Source organism: Sapajus apella, unplaced genomic scaffold (genome assembly GCF_009761245.1).
Source record: "Sapajus apella isolate SASKATOON/1434 unplaced genomic scaffold, GSC_monkey_1.0 scaffold58, whole genome shotgun sequence".
Classification (NCBI taxonomy): Eukaryota; Metazoa; Chordata; class Mammalia; order Primates; family Cebidae; genus Sapajus; species Sapajus apella.
In genome coordinates, this window is record NW_022436998.1 from 1,467,068 (window position 1) to 1,482,711 (window position 15,644).

The 15,644-nt window shown below is 39.2% G+C and overlaps 1 protein-coding gene across 5 annotated transcripts in view; it reads left to right on the forward strand.

Annotated features, from left to right (window-relative positions):
- NOC3L (NOC3 like DNA replication regulator) overlaps nucleotides 1–15,644 on the forward strand; it is an 84,273-nt gene that overhangs the window by 17,366 nt on the left and 51,263 nt on the right. For all 5 annotated transcript variants that reach the window (XM_032245671.1, XM_032245673.1, XM_032245672.1 and 2 more), the window contains 6 exons: nucleotides 2,688–2,760; nucleotides 3,679–3,742; nucleotides 3,873–3,944; nucleotides 4,302–4,483; nucleotides 5,485–5,613; nucleotides 6,316–6,413. In XM_032245671.1, the coding sequence (XP_032101562.1) occupies nucleotides 2,688–2,760; nucleotides 3,679–3,742; nucleotides 3,873–3,944; nucleotides 4,302–4,483; nucleotides 5,485–5,613; nucleotides 6,316–6,413 (618 nt within the window). The remainder of the gene's footprint in view (nucleotides 1–2,687; nucleotides 2,761–3,678; nucleotides 3,743–3,872; nucleotides 3,945–4,301; nucleotides 4,484–5,484; nucleotides 5,614–6,315; nucleotides 6,414–15,644) is intronic.

A 15,644-nucleotide genomic window follows, 5' to 3' on the forward strand; every position in this document is an offset into this window, starting at 1 on the left:
TTAAGTCTGTCAGTTCTTGACACTTTTGCACTGGGTAGTCAATTGCCCATTATCATAGTTTGAGTGTATCATGCAGATGACTCTTAAGTCTATTTTAACCTGGCTGTACGTCATTTCTCTGGTTCCATGTAATCTATTTCTGCTAAGATAGATCTTTTTGTGTATTCACTTAACACTAATGGCCTTGTCAGGATATGAGCTAGAGTAAGGGTTATGGTTGTTATGATAGCGCTCCACAATTTTTTGAGGTGGTATCCTATGGAACATTGCTGTTAGGTAGAAATACAATGTGAACTTACATCTGTAATTTGAAATTTTCTGTTAGCCATGTTAAAAAGGTAAAGAAACAGCTAAAATTAATTTTTATATATTTTACCAGATTTATCTAAAGAATTTTAACACAGTATTAAACATTAATTAGATGTTTGGTGTTTTTTTAATAACATCTCTTCGAATACTGTTGTTATATTTTACACTTACATCTTCATTTGTATTAACTACATTTTAAGTGCCTAATAGCCACATGTGGCTAGTGACTACCATTGTTGGGCAGTACAGCTTTAGGAATAGTGTTGGAAATACGACTGATAGCTAGAAGATACAGAAAAGGCAAGTTCTGTTCATCATAAGGAATTACTTTCTAATAACTGGAGCTAATTGGCAATGCTGTGCATTTCCTTATATGGCAATATGGTCCTTGTGGTTCAAAGAGAGACTGGTCAAAGAAGGGATTATTCTTACATCGTGTAGGACCTGTTGTTTTTGTTTTTGTTTTTAAATAGCGACGAGGTCTCACCATATTGTCCAGGCTGATCTTGAACTCCTGAGTGATCCTCCAGCCTTGACCTCACAAAGTGCTAGAATTATAGGCCACCACACCCGGCCCAGCTGTTTGCTTTTTTAATGACCAATTCCTTTATTTAAAAAAGTTTAAAAAATAATAAATGCTCATTTACAAAATTTAAATGCATCAAAAGAATGTAAAATTTAAAATTGCACGCCTCCTCTTCTGTATATGTTTGTAGGTCCGTCTGCCTGCCATCTGCCATCTTTTTTCTTTTTTTTTTGAGATGGAGTCTTGACCCATTGCCCAGGCTGGAGTGCAATGGCGCGATCTTTGTTCACTGCAACTTCCGCTCCCAGGTTCAAGCGATTCTCCTGCCTCAGTCTCCCAAGTAGCTGGGATTGCAGGCATGTACCAGTATGCCCAGCTAATTTTTTTTAATCTGTAGTAGAGATGGGGTTTCACTACATTGGCCACGCTGGTCTCAAATTCCTGACCTCGTGATCCAGCTGTCTCAGGCTCCTGAAGTTCTAGGATTACAGGTGTGAGCCACCATACCTGGCCTTTTAAAAAATTTTTAAGAGAAGGAGTCTTGCTCTCTTGCCCAGGCTGGATTGCAGTGGCATAATCTGAGCTAACTGCAAACTCCACCTCCTAGGTTTAAGTGATCTCCTGCCTCAGCCTCCCAAGTAGCTGGGACTACAGGCATGTGCCACCATTCCTGGGTAATTTTTGTATTTTTAATAGAGACAGAGTTTCCCCATGTTGGCCAGGCTGATTTCAAACTCCTGACCTCAGGTAATCTACCTGCCTCGGCCTCCCAAAGTGCTGGGATTACAGGCATGAGCCATTGTGCCCGGCCTGCCAGCCATCTTTTATACAAATGGAATCATGCTGTTTAGTGTCCTGTAACTTGCTTTTTTTTTTTGTTTTGTAAATGTTACTTTTGGTACCTTTCCTTTAACACATACATATCACTTAATTTAAAAAAAATTTATAATATATGGTACTTTATTTGGTCAGTCTCCTATTGGCCCTGGAAGTGTGTGTGTTTGTGTGTGTGTGTGTGTGTGTGTGTGTGTGTGTATGTGTATGTGTATATATGTGTGTATCTTCATGCATGTGTGTGCATGTATTGCCAGATCAAAGGGTATGCTCATTTTAAATTTTGATGAATAATTACCAAACTGCTTCTTCAGAAAGTTGTAGCAATACACATGGAATATATCACTCATAAGGTCTTTTATTGTTCTAAGATTTACATAGGTCAAAGACTTCTCGCTAATATTGAAGACATGTCCTGACTTTAACCTACTTCAGGATCTAATATAGTATATGGAGTAACTCTCGAATTTAGCAGCTCATATGATTCTTCTTCTTTAACCTCATTGGGTGGTCTTAATTATTTCTACAAATACAGGCCCAGGACAGCACTAGGATCATGCAGGTAATTACAAGCAGAGCCTGAACTAGATACTAGGTCCAGTATTCTTTCCATTTTATCCTTAAAGCTGTCATGAGGTCCATATTCTTGTAAATAGCATCCTCGTCTTTCTTCCCACCACCTGTTTTCTTAGAAGCTGATCTCACTGAATACCTAGTAAACTTTCTACAGGAAGTTGTTTGCTTCTATTAATTTCTTTCTCAGGGCAGAAGGATTTTTGAAATATTTTTAGTCTGTTCAGTGCCTTATATATTCCTGTTAAGTTTAGCGTTCAGTGGTGCATGAATTATTGAAGAGGCCAATATGAATTAATGAAAAGTATTAATATTGCCATCTCTTTCATAGCTAACATTTTGAAATAAAGAATATTAAAAATGCAGTTTTAATGTCAAACTTAATTTATACTAACTTTATTTCAGCTTTTAGTTCATTGATTAACTAAGTTTTGTTTGGTTCCAGGTTTGCTCACCTTATAAATGTGGAGTTTTTTGATGATTTATTAGTAGTTCTTCATACTCTCATTGAGTCTGGTGTAAGTGTTAATACATTACTTTTTAAAAGATATAAATAGTAATTGCTATTTAAAAATTTTTTTTGTCAGGTTTATTGAGATATGTTTTGTATACAGTAAAACTCACCCCTTTTAGATATACAGTTTATGAATTTTGACAAAGGCCTATGATTATATGATTACCACCACAAGATGTAGAACATTTTCAACCATTAGAGAGTTTTAAGCAGGAGGGTTACCTGACCTGTTTCCTTTTTTTTTTTAATTGATGCATAATAGATGTATATGGTTTCAGGGTATATGTGATAATTTAATGTATTCATATAATGTAGTTTGTAAAGATTTTACTTGGGGTATCAGTCACCTTAAATATATGTCTTTATGTGACAACCATTCACATTCTTCCCTTCTAGCTATTTAAAAATATATAATAGATTATTGTAAACTATAGTCACCCTATGGATCTGTCTCATACTAGGTTATCTTAAAGATAATCTTTATAGGTCTTTTTTTTTTTTTTTTTTTTTTTTTTTTTTGGAGATAGGGTCTCACTCAGTTGCCCGGGTTGGAGTGTAGTGGTATGATCACAGCTCACTGCAGCCTCTGCCTCCCAGGGCTCAGGTGAGCCTCCCACTTCAGTTTCTTGAGTAGCTGGGACTACAGGTGTATGGTTCTATTTTTTGTAGAGATGGGTTTTGCTGTGTTCCCCAACCTTGTCTTGAACTCCTGGGCTCAAATGGTCTGCCTTCCTCAGCCTCCTAAATTGCTGGGATTACAGGCACGAGTCATTGCTCCTGGCCTTAAAGGTCTTTTTTAAAGATATAAATGGTAATTATTCTTTTTTTTTTTCTTTTTTTTATCTTTTTAAATTTTTTTTCTTGTTTTATATTTGGTAATTATCATTCTTAATATTTCATCCCCTCCCCCCCCTTTTTTAAGGACCTAAGCTATCAAGAAAGTCTTTACTGTGTCCAGACTGCTTTTCATATTCTTTCTGGACAAGGTAAGATATTTTCTTAATCAAGTTTTGTTTGCAGATACGTGTGCATGTGTGTGTGTGTGTGTGTGTGTGTGTTATAGCATACCTTTGGATGCTCTAACATACCTAATTGGTGTTTGTTGTCATTTCAAAGGTGATGTTCTGAATATTGATCCAATGAAATTCTACACACATCTTTACAAAACACTGTTCAAGTTACATGCAGGTATGTGTATGTTTAGATAATGTTTCTTTTATACATATTTATGTTTTAAGAATATGTTATGACCAGTCATTGCAGACAAATGAGAAATAGGAACAGGTACATAAAATGCTGACCTGTCAGTGCCATGCGTCTATATTTAATCTTATGTAAGACTTGGAGAAAGAGCTTTTGGAATTGACTGGAGATGCAGTAAGTATAGCCTGCTGCATCTCCTTAGCAGTAGAGCACTACCTCATTGGTTAGGGAAATGGTTTGGGGCAGGTACCATAGTTTATCTTGGGTTTATCTGAAGGTCAGTCCAGTTGCATAAGGAAAAAGTAATGAGAATGGCTCTGAACGGTATGTCTGCTGTTTTAGGTGCTACCAATGAAGGTGTTGAGATTGTACTCCAGTGCCTTGATGTCATGCTAACTAAGCGCAGAAAGCAAGTTTCTCAGCAGCGAGCCCTTGCCTTCATCAAACGCCTTTGTACCCTTGCTCTTCATGTTCTTCCAAATTCAAGTATTGGCATTTTAGCAACTACCAGAATATTAATGCATGTAAGTAGTGATACAAATGAACAGAGCCAAGTTGTTATAATGCAATGACTTTTTTTTTTTTTTTGATGCATGTCTTTTTCCTCCTTTTATAGTATCATTTCAATTACAGAAGTAATTCACACTTGTAACAAAATCAGATGACAAAAGAAGTACATAAAATTGAAAAAGTACTTTATACCTATTGACACTTCTCAGAGTGTCATTAGGTGGGTCTCCATTTACCATTTAGTATTTTTCCAGCAGCCTTTTAAAGTTCATATATAAACACATACACTACACGTAGAAACAACACAACTTTTTTTTTTTAATGGAAAGGGGATTATGCTATATATTCTACCACTTTTTTAACCTTAGCATTTAAACATGGTAAACACATTATTATGTCAGCACAAATAACACTACTGCATTTCTTTAATGATTAAGGTTTATTTAGTTCTTTGCCTAACAAACACATAGTTCTGACTGTGTGCCTTCTACTTTTATAAATGCTTTACAAATTTAATTTTCATAACTCTGAGATAGCCAGTTTTACATGTAGGAAAACTGAGGTCCAGAGAGGTTAAGTGTCTTGCCTTGAGTAGCACTGCTAGTCAGTGGTAGAAGTGACATAAATGTAGGCAGTCTGGTTTTTCTGCTTCTTTCTATTTCTCTTGATATAGGTTATTTCTTTTTTGCTATTACAAATGATGCTATAGAGAAAAACTTTATATATATTTATCTGATATAATTATTTCTATAAGATTCCTAAAAGTGGGATTTCAAAGAATATTGTTTTCTTTTGCCTGATAAAATAAATTTTCAAAGCAAGCCAAGATACAATATTTTTTTTGCAACTCTTATGATATAAACTTAAATTGTTTTATTGAAACTAGGTGTAAAGACTTTATGCTAAAGCTCTTATACAACCATAAATTTAAATGCAAATACAACAACAAACCAGTAACATCTGTTACATTAACAGTGTTAATTTAACCACTTCTTTTTATGTGACATTTTTGCAGACTTTCCCCAAAACAGATCTACTGCTTGACAGTGAATCTCAGGGAAGTGGAGTTTTCCTCCCCGAACTGGATGAGCCTGAGTACTGCAACGCTCAGAACACTGCTCTGTGGGAACTGTATGCACTGCGGGTAAGAGTGGCCCTGGGTTTTTTCTTTTTGGGGATGTGTGTGAACAATTTTTTTCCAGTTTTCCTTCAAATAGTTGTTATTGCCAGAGTACTTAATTTTGTTTGTGCGCTGCCTTTTTTAGAGTTCCTGTTTTAGTACGCGACATTTTATTTTGTTCTTACTGTTCTTTAAGCTGTTGAGGTACATTTTCTAAAGAAGCAGAAAACAGTGTCAGTTCTATAGGGTGCGGCTGTGGAAGATTTATCGAAATCTTTCCGTAACACTCTGCAGAGGATTTGTTATCAGGTGCATTTCTATTGAGTCCTATCCAAGGAGATTTTAGTAAGCTCTGTTTCAAGATAGATTCATGTATACAGTGATCCTACGGTATGGACAGCATTAGAGTGAGACTTGTAGAAAATATGTCAGGTAACCTGTTGTAAATTGACTTTTTTCACTCTGAAAGAGGAATTGGTTTTTGATTTTTCTTTTTATATTGTAAAAGCAAGACTAAACTATATCACTGGTAACTTGATTTGTTTTAATCCTGTGAGCAAAGATGATTATCTTCTGTAGGTAATGTACTTCTAATCAATTACATACACTCTACACAGGGGACTAAAACAATTGGTATAATTTTATTTAAGAAAATCATTGCTGTGGATAGTGTTTTTTGTAAAGGACTGACCTGTGCAAAATGTGATTGTCCCATTTCCCATTCAGAGGCATTATCATCCCATAGTGCAGAAATTGGCAGCTCACCTGATCGCTGGAGCACCTTCTGAAGGCTCAGAAGCACTCAAACCAGAGTTGAGTCGAAGGTAATATTTAGAATTGCCTTATTCTAAGACTACAAAATTCAGCTGATAGCCACTTACTATAAGAAGTCTGTTTTATAAAGTAATATATTACAAAATGTAAAGTGCCACTTGGGTATCTGTATTGGTCTTGCTTCATATTCCTTAATTGTTCTGAAAGAAAGCATGCTGACTATGATTTTGTTAATCACTTAAAATATTTTTTTTTCTTCTGTCATTCAACTTGAAAAACATTTTTTTAATCATGAAAAATTTCACACTTACAGAATATTAGAATGGCATAGTGCATACCCATATGCACCCCCCCATCAGTCAGGTTCAACAGGGAATAAGATGTGGCTTCATGTGAAGATAAAACACAAGTCAACCAAATTAAGCTTCTTGCTTTCTCCCCTCACTGCACCTATCCCTACCCCCGTTAGGGCAGACAAAGAGAAATGGGCCTGTTAGGGCAAGACGGAGAGAAAAAAAAAGGAGAGGGAAGAAAAAAGTGCTTTGGAAGAATCCCATCCAGAATGGCAGCTGTTACTTTTTTTTGGTACCTCCTGACCTGTAAGCAGCTTGGATGGGTACTTCCAGCTTCTACCTCACACCCTTCTAGATGGGGAAAAGTTCCTCCTAAAAGAATCTTCTTTCCCTGAACTGTTTACTTTGAAAATTTTCACAAATACAGAAAGGTGAAAAATAGTAATGACCTTATTTTATATACTGATAGGAAATACTTCAGTTATACAGAGAAAGAGAAAATGGTATAAAAGATACCCACAGTCCATTTATGCTGCCATAAAAAATGCCTTAGCCTGGGTAATTTATAAAGAACAGAAAGTTATTTTCTCACAATTCTGGAGGCTGGGAAGTTGAAGGTCAAGGTGCTGGTAGGTTTGGTTGACTGATGAGGTTGCCTCTCTACTTCTGAGATGGCATCTTGTTGCTGCATCTTCTGGAGAGGAGGAACTCCATGCCCTCACGTGGCAGACCAGACAGAAGGGGAGCAGGGCCACAGCTTCACTGCATGAAGCCTCTTTTATAAAGACTTTAACCCATTTATGCCAGAGGTTGCAAATTTTTGTGTGTGTGTGTGAAAATCAGACCTTGGCAATGACCTTGAGGAGTAGGATATAAATAACTCCTACCAGTGTAGAGTTCTGATAATGGAACACTAGGCATAAATGGGTTAATCCCATTCATGGCTTAATCACCTTTTAAAGCTTTCACCTCATAATACATTGACTGTTAAGTTTCCATCTCTGAATTTTGGAGGGGACACATTCAAACTATAGCACTGTGCAATGTACTCATTACCCAGAGTTAATATTTTGCTGTAGCGTTTTTCCTTTTGCAGGCCTATTGATTTCTGTAGTTCAGAGATGACATATTGGTGACCTGTGATCACCAATCTTAAATATTGAAAGAATTCACCTAAAATTTACATTTCCTGCTTTTCTTGAAATACTGGGAGGTTTGGTGACATTGGCTTGTATTTTACCTGGCAATAGTCAGTTGCTGCCTCCTCTACATGAGACATGAACTCTGCAGTTTTCCATGAACCCTTTCTTTCTGAATAGGATAGAGATAACTTTTGGCATTATTAAATAATAAAATGGCCATTTACTTTTTCTTCCCTCACACTTCTCACTTGTCCCCAATCTTCACCCCACCAGCCTTGTTTTTTTTTTTTTTTAATTGCATTTTAGGTTTTGGGGTACACGTGAAGAGACTGCAAGATTGTTGCATAGGTACACACATGGCAGTGTGATTTGTTGCCTTCCTCCCCATCACCTATATCTGGCATTTCTCCCCATGCTGTTTTTCCCCAACTCCCCACCCCCTGCTGTCCCTTCCCGATTTCCCCTGACACACTCCAGTGTGTGATGCTCTCCTCCCTGTGTCCATGTGTTCTCATTGTTTAATACCCGCCTATGAGTGAGAACATGTGGTGTTTGATTTTCTGTTCCTGTGTCAGTTTGCTGAGAATGATAGTTTCCAGGTTCATCCATGCCCCTACAAAGGACACAAATTTATCGTTTTTTTTTTTTTTTTTTTTTTTTATGGCTGCATAGTATTCCATGGTGTATATGTGCCACATTTTCCCTGTTCAGTCTATCATCAATGGGCATTTGGGTCAGTTCCAAGTCTTTACTATTGTAAACAGTGCTGCAGTGAACATTCGTGTGCATGTGTCCTTATAGTAGAATAATTTATAATCCTTTGGATATATACCCAGTAATGGGATTGCTGGGTCAAATGGAATTTCTATTTCTAGGTCATTGAGCAATCGCTACACTGTCTTCCACAATGGTTGAACTAATTTACATTCCCACCGACAGTGTAAAAGTGTTCCGTGTTCCTGTTTCGCCACATCCTCTTCAGCATCTGTTGTCTCCAGATTTTTTAATGATCGCCATTCTAACTGGCATGAGATGGTATCTCAGTGTAGTTTTGATTTGCATTTCTCTAATGACCAGTGATGATGAGCATTTTTTCAAATGTTTTTTTGGCCTCATATATGTCTTCTTTTGTAAAGTGTTCATGTCCTTTGCCCACTTTTGAATGGGCATGTTTTTTCTTGTAAATCTGTTTTAGTTCTTTGTAGATTCTGGATATTAGCCCTTTGTCAGATGGGTAAATTGCAAAAATTTTTTCCCATTCTGTTGGTTCCTGGTTCATTCTAATGACTTTTTCTTTTGCTGTGGAGTTTGATAAGGTCCCATTTGTCTATTTTCGCTTTCGTTGCCAATGCTTTTGGTGTTTTAGTCACGAAGTCCTTGCCTATGCCTATGTCCTGAATGGTTTTGCCTAGATTTTCTTCTAGGGTTTTTATGGTGTTAGGCCTTATATTGAAGCCTGTAATCCATCTGGAGTTAATTTTAGTGTAAGGTATCAGGAAGGGGCCTAGTTTCTGCTTTGTGCACATGGCTAGCCAGTTTTCCCAACACCATTTATTAAACAGGGAATCCTTTTCCCATTGCTTGTTTTTGTCAGGTTTGTCAAAGATCAGATGGTTGTAGATATGTGACGTTGCCTCTGAGGCCTCTGTTCTGTTCCATTGGTCTATATCTCTGTTTTGGTACCAGTACCATGCTATTTTGATTGCTGTAGCCTTGTAGTATAGTTTGAAGTCAGGTAGCATGATGCCTCCAGCTTTGTTCTTTTTGCTTAGAATTGACTTGGCTATGCAGGCTGTCTTTTGGTTTCATAGGAAGTTTAAGGTGGTTTTTTCCAGTTCTGTGAAGAAGGTCATTGGTAGCTTGATGGGGATAGCATTGAATCTATAAATTACTTTGGGCAGTGTGGCCATTTTCACAATATTGATTCTTCCTAACCATGAGCATGGAAAGTTTCTGCATTTGTTTGTGTCCTATCTTATTTCGTTGAGCAGTGGTTTGTAGTTCTCCTTGAAGAGGTCCTTTAGATTCTTTGTTAGTTGAATTCCTAGGTATTTTATTCTCTTTGTAGCCATCGTGAATGGCAGTTTGTTCTTGATTTGGCTGTCTTTAAGTCTGTTATTCATGTATAGGAATGTTTGTGATTCTTGCACATTGATTTTGTATCCTGAGACTTTTCTGAAGTTGCTTATCAGTTTAAGGAGATTTTGGGCTGAGCCAGTGGGGCCTTCTAAATATACAATCATGTCATCTGCAAGTAGAGACAATTTGATTTCCTCCTTTCCTAATTGAATACCCTTTATTTCTTTTTCTTGCCTGATTGCTCTGGCGAGAACTTCCAATGCTATATTGAATAGGAGTGGTGAGAGAGGGCATCCTTGTCTAGTGCCAGATTTCAAAGGGAATGCTTGCAGTTTTTGCCCATTCAGTTTGATATTTGCTGTGGTTTTCTCATAAATAGCTTTTATTGTTTTGAGATACGTTCCATCAATACCTAGTTTATTGAGAGTTTTTTAGCATAAAGAGCTGTTGAATTTTGTTGGAGGCCTTTTCTGCATCCATTGAGATAGTTATGTGGTTTTTGTCTTTGGTTCTGTTTATGTGGTGAATTATGTTTATAGACTTGCATATGTTGAACCAGCCTTGCATCCCTGGGATGAAGCCTACTTGATCATGGTGGATAAGCTTTTTGATGTGCTGTTGCAATCGGTTTGCCAGTATTTTATTGAATATTTTTGCATCTATGTTTACCCTGGATATTGGCCTGAAGTTTTCTTTTCTTGTTGAGTCTCTGCCGGGTTTTGGAATCAGGATGATGTTGGTGTCATAAAATGATTTGGGAAGGATTCCCTCTTTTTGGATTGTTTGGAATAGTTTCAGAAGGAGTGGTACCAGCTCCTCTTTGTATGTCTGGTAGAATTCGGCTTTGAACCCATCTGGACCTGGGCTTTTTTTCGGTGGTAGGCTATTAATTGCTGCCTCAACTTCAGCCCTTGTTATTGGTTTATTCAGGGTTTTGACTTCTTCCTGGTTTAGGCTTTGGAGGATGCAAGTGCCCAGGAATTTATTTATTTCTTCCAGGTTTACTAGTTTTTCTACACAGAGTTTGTAATAATTTCTGATGATGGTTTGTATTTCTGTGGAATCTGTGGTGATATCTCCTTTATCATTTTCTATTGCATCTATTTGATTATTCTCTCTTTTCTTTTTTATTAATCTACCTGGTGGTCTATTTTGTTGATCTTTTTTAAAAAACCGCTTCCTGGTTTTATTGATTTTTTTTTTTTTTTTTGAAGAGTTTTTTGTGTCTCTATCACCTTCAGTTCTGCTCTGATCTTAGTTATTTCTTGTCTTCTGCTAGGTTTTGAGTTTTTTGATCTTGTTCTTCTAGCTCTCTCAATTTTGACGACAGGGTGTTGATTTTAGATCTTTCCTTGCTTCTCCTGTGGGCATTTATTGCTGTATATTTTCCTGTAGACACCACTTTAAATGTATCCCAGAGATTCTGGTATGTTGTTCCTCTAGACACTGCTTTAAATGTGTCCCAGAGATTCTGGTATGTTGTTCCTCTAGACACTGCTTTAAATGTGTCCCAGAGATTGTGGTATGTTGTGTCTTCATTCTCATTGGTTTCAAAGAACATCTTTTTTTTTTTTTTTTTTTTTTTTTTTTTGTGAGACGGAGTTTCACTCTTGTTACCCAGGCTGGAGTGCAATGGCGCGACCTCGGCTCACCACAACCTCCGCCTCCTGGGTTCAGGCAATTCTCCTGCCTCAGCCTCCTGAGTAGCTGGGATTACAGGCACGCGCCACCATGCCCAGCTAATTTTTTGTATTTTTAGTAGAGACGGGGTTTCACCATGTTGACCAGGATGGTCTCGATCTCTTGACCTCGTGATCCACCCGCCTCGGCCTCCCACAGTGCTGGGATTACAGGCTTGAGCCACCACGCCCGGCCTCTCAAAGAACATCTTAATGTCTGCCTTCATTTCATTGTTTATCCAGTCAACATTCAAGAGCCAGTTCTTCAGTTTCAATGAAGCTGTGCAGTTCTGGGTTAGTTTCTGAATTCTGAGTTACAACTTGATTGCATTGTGGTCTGAGAGACTGTTATGATTTCCATTCTTTTGCATTTGCTGCATAGTGATTTACTTCCAATTATGTAGTCAATTTTAGAGTAGGTGTGATGTGCTGAGAAGAAAGTATATTCTGTGGATTTGGGGTGGAGAGTTCTGTAAATGTCTATTAGGTTTGCTTGTTCCAGGTCTGAGTTCAAGTCCTGGATATCCTTGTGAATTTTCTGTCTTGTTGATCTGTCTAATGTTGACAATGGGGTGTTAAAGTCTCCCACTGTTACTGTGTGGGAGTCTCAGTCTCTTTGTAAGTCATTAAGAACTTGCTTTATGTATCTGGGTGCTCCTGTATTGGGTGTGTATATATTTAGGATCGTTAGCTCTTCTTGTTGCATTGATCCTTTTACTATTATGTAATGGCCTTCTTTGTCTCTTTTCATCTTTGTTGGTTTAAAGTCTATTTTATCAGAGACTAGGATTGCAACTCCTGCTTTTTTTTGCTTTCCCTTTGCTTGGCGAATCTTCCTCCATCCCTTTATTTTGAGCCTTTGTGTATCCTGCATGTGAGATGGGTTTCCTGGATACAGCACATCAATGAGTTTTGGCTTTTTATCCAATTTGACAGTCTGTGTCTTTTGATTGGGGCGTTTAGCCCATTTACATTTAGGGTTAATATGGTTATGTGTGAATTTGATCCTGCCATTTTTATGCTAGCTGGCTATTTTGCCCTTTAGTTGATGTAGTTTCTTCATTGTGTTGACGCTCTTTACCATTTGGTATGTTTTTGGAGTGGCTGGTACTGGTTGTTCCTTTCTATGTTTAGTGCTTCTTTCAGGAACTCTTGTAAAGCAGGCCTGGTGATGATAAAATCTCTGAGTAATTGCTTGTTTGTAAAGGATTTTATTTCTCCTTCGTTTATGAAGCTTAGTTTGTCTGGATATGAAATTCTGGGTTGAAAGCTCCTTTTCTTTAAGGATGTTGAATATTGGCCCCCACTGTCTTCTGCCTTGTAGGGTTTCTCCTGAGAGAGCTCCTGTGAGTCTGGTAGGCTTTCCTTTGTGGGTAACCTGACCTTTCTCACTGGCTGCCCTTGGCATTTTCTCCTGCATTTCAACCCTGGTGAATCTGATGATTATGTGCCTTGGGGTTGCTCTTCTTGAGAAATATCTTTGTGGTGTTCTCTGTGTTTCCTGGACTTGAATATTGGCCTGCCTTGCTCAGTTGGGCAAGTTTTCCTGGATAATATCCTGAACAGTATTTTCCAGCTTGGATTCATTCTCTCCGTCACATTCAGGTACACCTGTCAAACATAGATTAGGTCTTTTCACATAGTCCCATATTTCTTGGAGACTTTGTTCATTTATTTTTACCCTTTTTTCTCTAATCACGCCTTCTCTTCATTTTATTTAGTTGAGTTGATCTTCAACCTCTGATATCCTTTTTTCTGCTTGGTCAATTTGGCTGTTGAAACTTGTGTATGCCTTGCAAATTTCTCGTGTTGTGTTTTTCGGCTCCATCAGTTCACTTATATTCCTCTCTAAGCTGTTTATTCTCGTTAGCATTTCGTCAAACGTTTTTTCAAGGTTCTTAGTTTCTTTGCATTGGGTTAGAACATGTTCTCTTAGCTCAGAGAAGTTTCTTATTATCCACCTTCTGAAGCCTGTTTCTGTCAATTCATCAGACTCATTCTCCCTCCAGCCTGTTCCCTTGCTGGTAAGGATTTGTGATCCTTGGAGGAGGAGAGGCGTTCTGGTTTTGGGTGTTTTCATCCTTTTTGCACTGGTTTCTTCCCATCTTTGTGGATTTATCTACCTGTCATCTACAGAACAGTAATGGTTGCTGCCACTTTCTTCTTCTGCTATCTTTGTCCCAGAAAGATACCCGCTAGATGTCACTCTGAGCTCGCCTTTATCAGGTGATTCTTTGGATATACGAGGGTCAGGGAGCTGCTTGAGGATACAGTCTATCCTTTATAGAAACTCAAGTGCTGAGCTGTGAGCCCCTTTGTTTCATTCAGAGCTGCTGGGCAGGTACGTTTAAGTTTGCTGCAGCAGAACCCATAAATGCCTTTTTTTTTCCCCCAGGTGCTCTGTCCCGGGGAATTAGGGCTTTATTTATTAGTTTCTGTTGTGCTGCTGCGTTTTTCCAGGGCTGCCCTGCCCATCGAGAGTGTACCCTAGTCACAGTCTGTCTGCAGAGGCTTTGCTGAGCTGCCGTGGGCTCTGCCCAGCTGCCATGTGAACTTCCCTGCAGTCCTGTTTATAGGGGTATAGTTTGAAGTGCCTTGGCAATGGCGACCTGCCTCTGTAATGGCGGACTCTCTCTGTGATGGTGGACTACCTCGGTGGACTGCCTTGGTAATGGGGGACGCCCCTCCTCCACAGAGCTGGACTGTCCCAGGTTCAGCTGTGCTTGCTATGAAACTCTCAATCCAGAGCGTTTCAGATTGCTGTTTTTTGTGGGGGTGGAACCAGCCGAGCTTGATCATCTGGCTCCCTGCCTCAGATCCCCCTTTTTTTTCAGTTGAATGGGCGACTCTGTCTCCCAGGCGTCCCAGTCACCAGTTGAAACGGAGCCTGGATTCATGTGATTTCTTGTGTGTAGACCCGCTGCGCCGGCTGAAACAGCCACTGGAGATTTGTGGTGCTTTTTTGCTTGGGAATTTCCTGGCCTGGCTCCCTGTTTCAGTCCCCCTTTTTTTTTTCAGTTGAATGGACGACTCTATCTCCCAGGTGTTCCAGTCGCCTGTTGAAAAGGCACCTGGATCTGTGTGATTTCCTGAGCGGTGACCCCCTGCATCAGCTGAAACAGCCGTGCTGGAGATTCGTGGCACTTCTCTGCCTGGGAATCTCCTGGCCTGGCTCCCTGTTTCAGTCCCCTTTTTATCAGCTGAATGGGTGACTGTCTCCCAGGCGTTCCAGTTGCCTGTTGAAAAGGCGCTGGGATCTGTGGGATTTCCCATGTGGCAACGCACTATGCTCGCTGAAACAGCCACGCAGAGATTTGTGGTGCTTTTTTGCCTGGGAATCTCCTGGCCTAGCTCCCTGTTTCAGTCCTCTTTTCATCAGTTGAATGGGTGACTCTGTCTTCGAGGACCTCCAGTCGCCAGCTAAAACGGCCCCTTGACCCGTGTATTTTGTGCGGAGACCCACTGCACCGGCCAAAACAGCCACACTGGCGACCTGTGGGGCTCCTCCACCTGGGAATCTCCTGGTCTGTGTGCGATAAAAATCCATCTGGAAATGTGGCGTCCACTCATTGCGCTTTAGCTTGGAGCTGCAATCCTGAGCTGCTCCTAATCAGCCATACTGGATCCTCACCCAACCTTGTTTTTTTAAAGGGGGAAAAAAAGGAGAAAACAGTTCTTTGTCACTCTTCTTAATGATCATTTTATGGCATGTTTTGCTAAGGAAAGATGTTTTCTTTTGTGGAGAAGGATGAGGAATGAGTTTATCCCAAAGGCTTAAGAAAGGAGACTCATAGTGGGCTTCTGGAGAATGGATATTGGGATGTGAGCCTAATTGGCACTCTTGTAGGCCTTTGTCTATCAGTTTTGGAAAGTGCAAACTAATTCCAAATCATTAAGCATTCATTTACATGCCATGGGTGTAGACATGCGTTCTGTCCTGAATGGCCTCTGCTTGTTTTTCATCCAGGCCAGTAGTTGAAGGGTTACGTGTTAAGTCTGAGAAGAATGAGTCCATGCTTCAGCCTTCTGGCTTCCATGACTAAAATAGGCTTAGTTGCATATCAGTGGGTTGGGATATGATCACACTG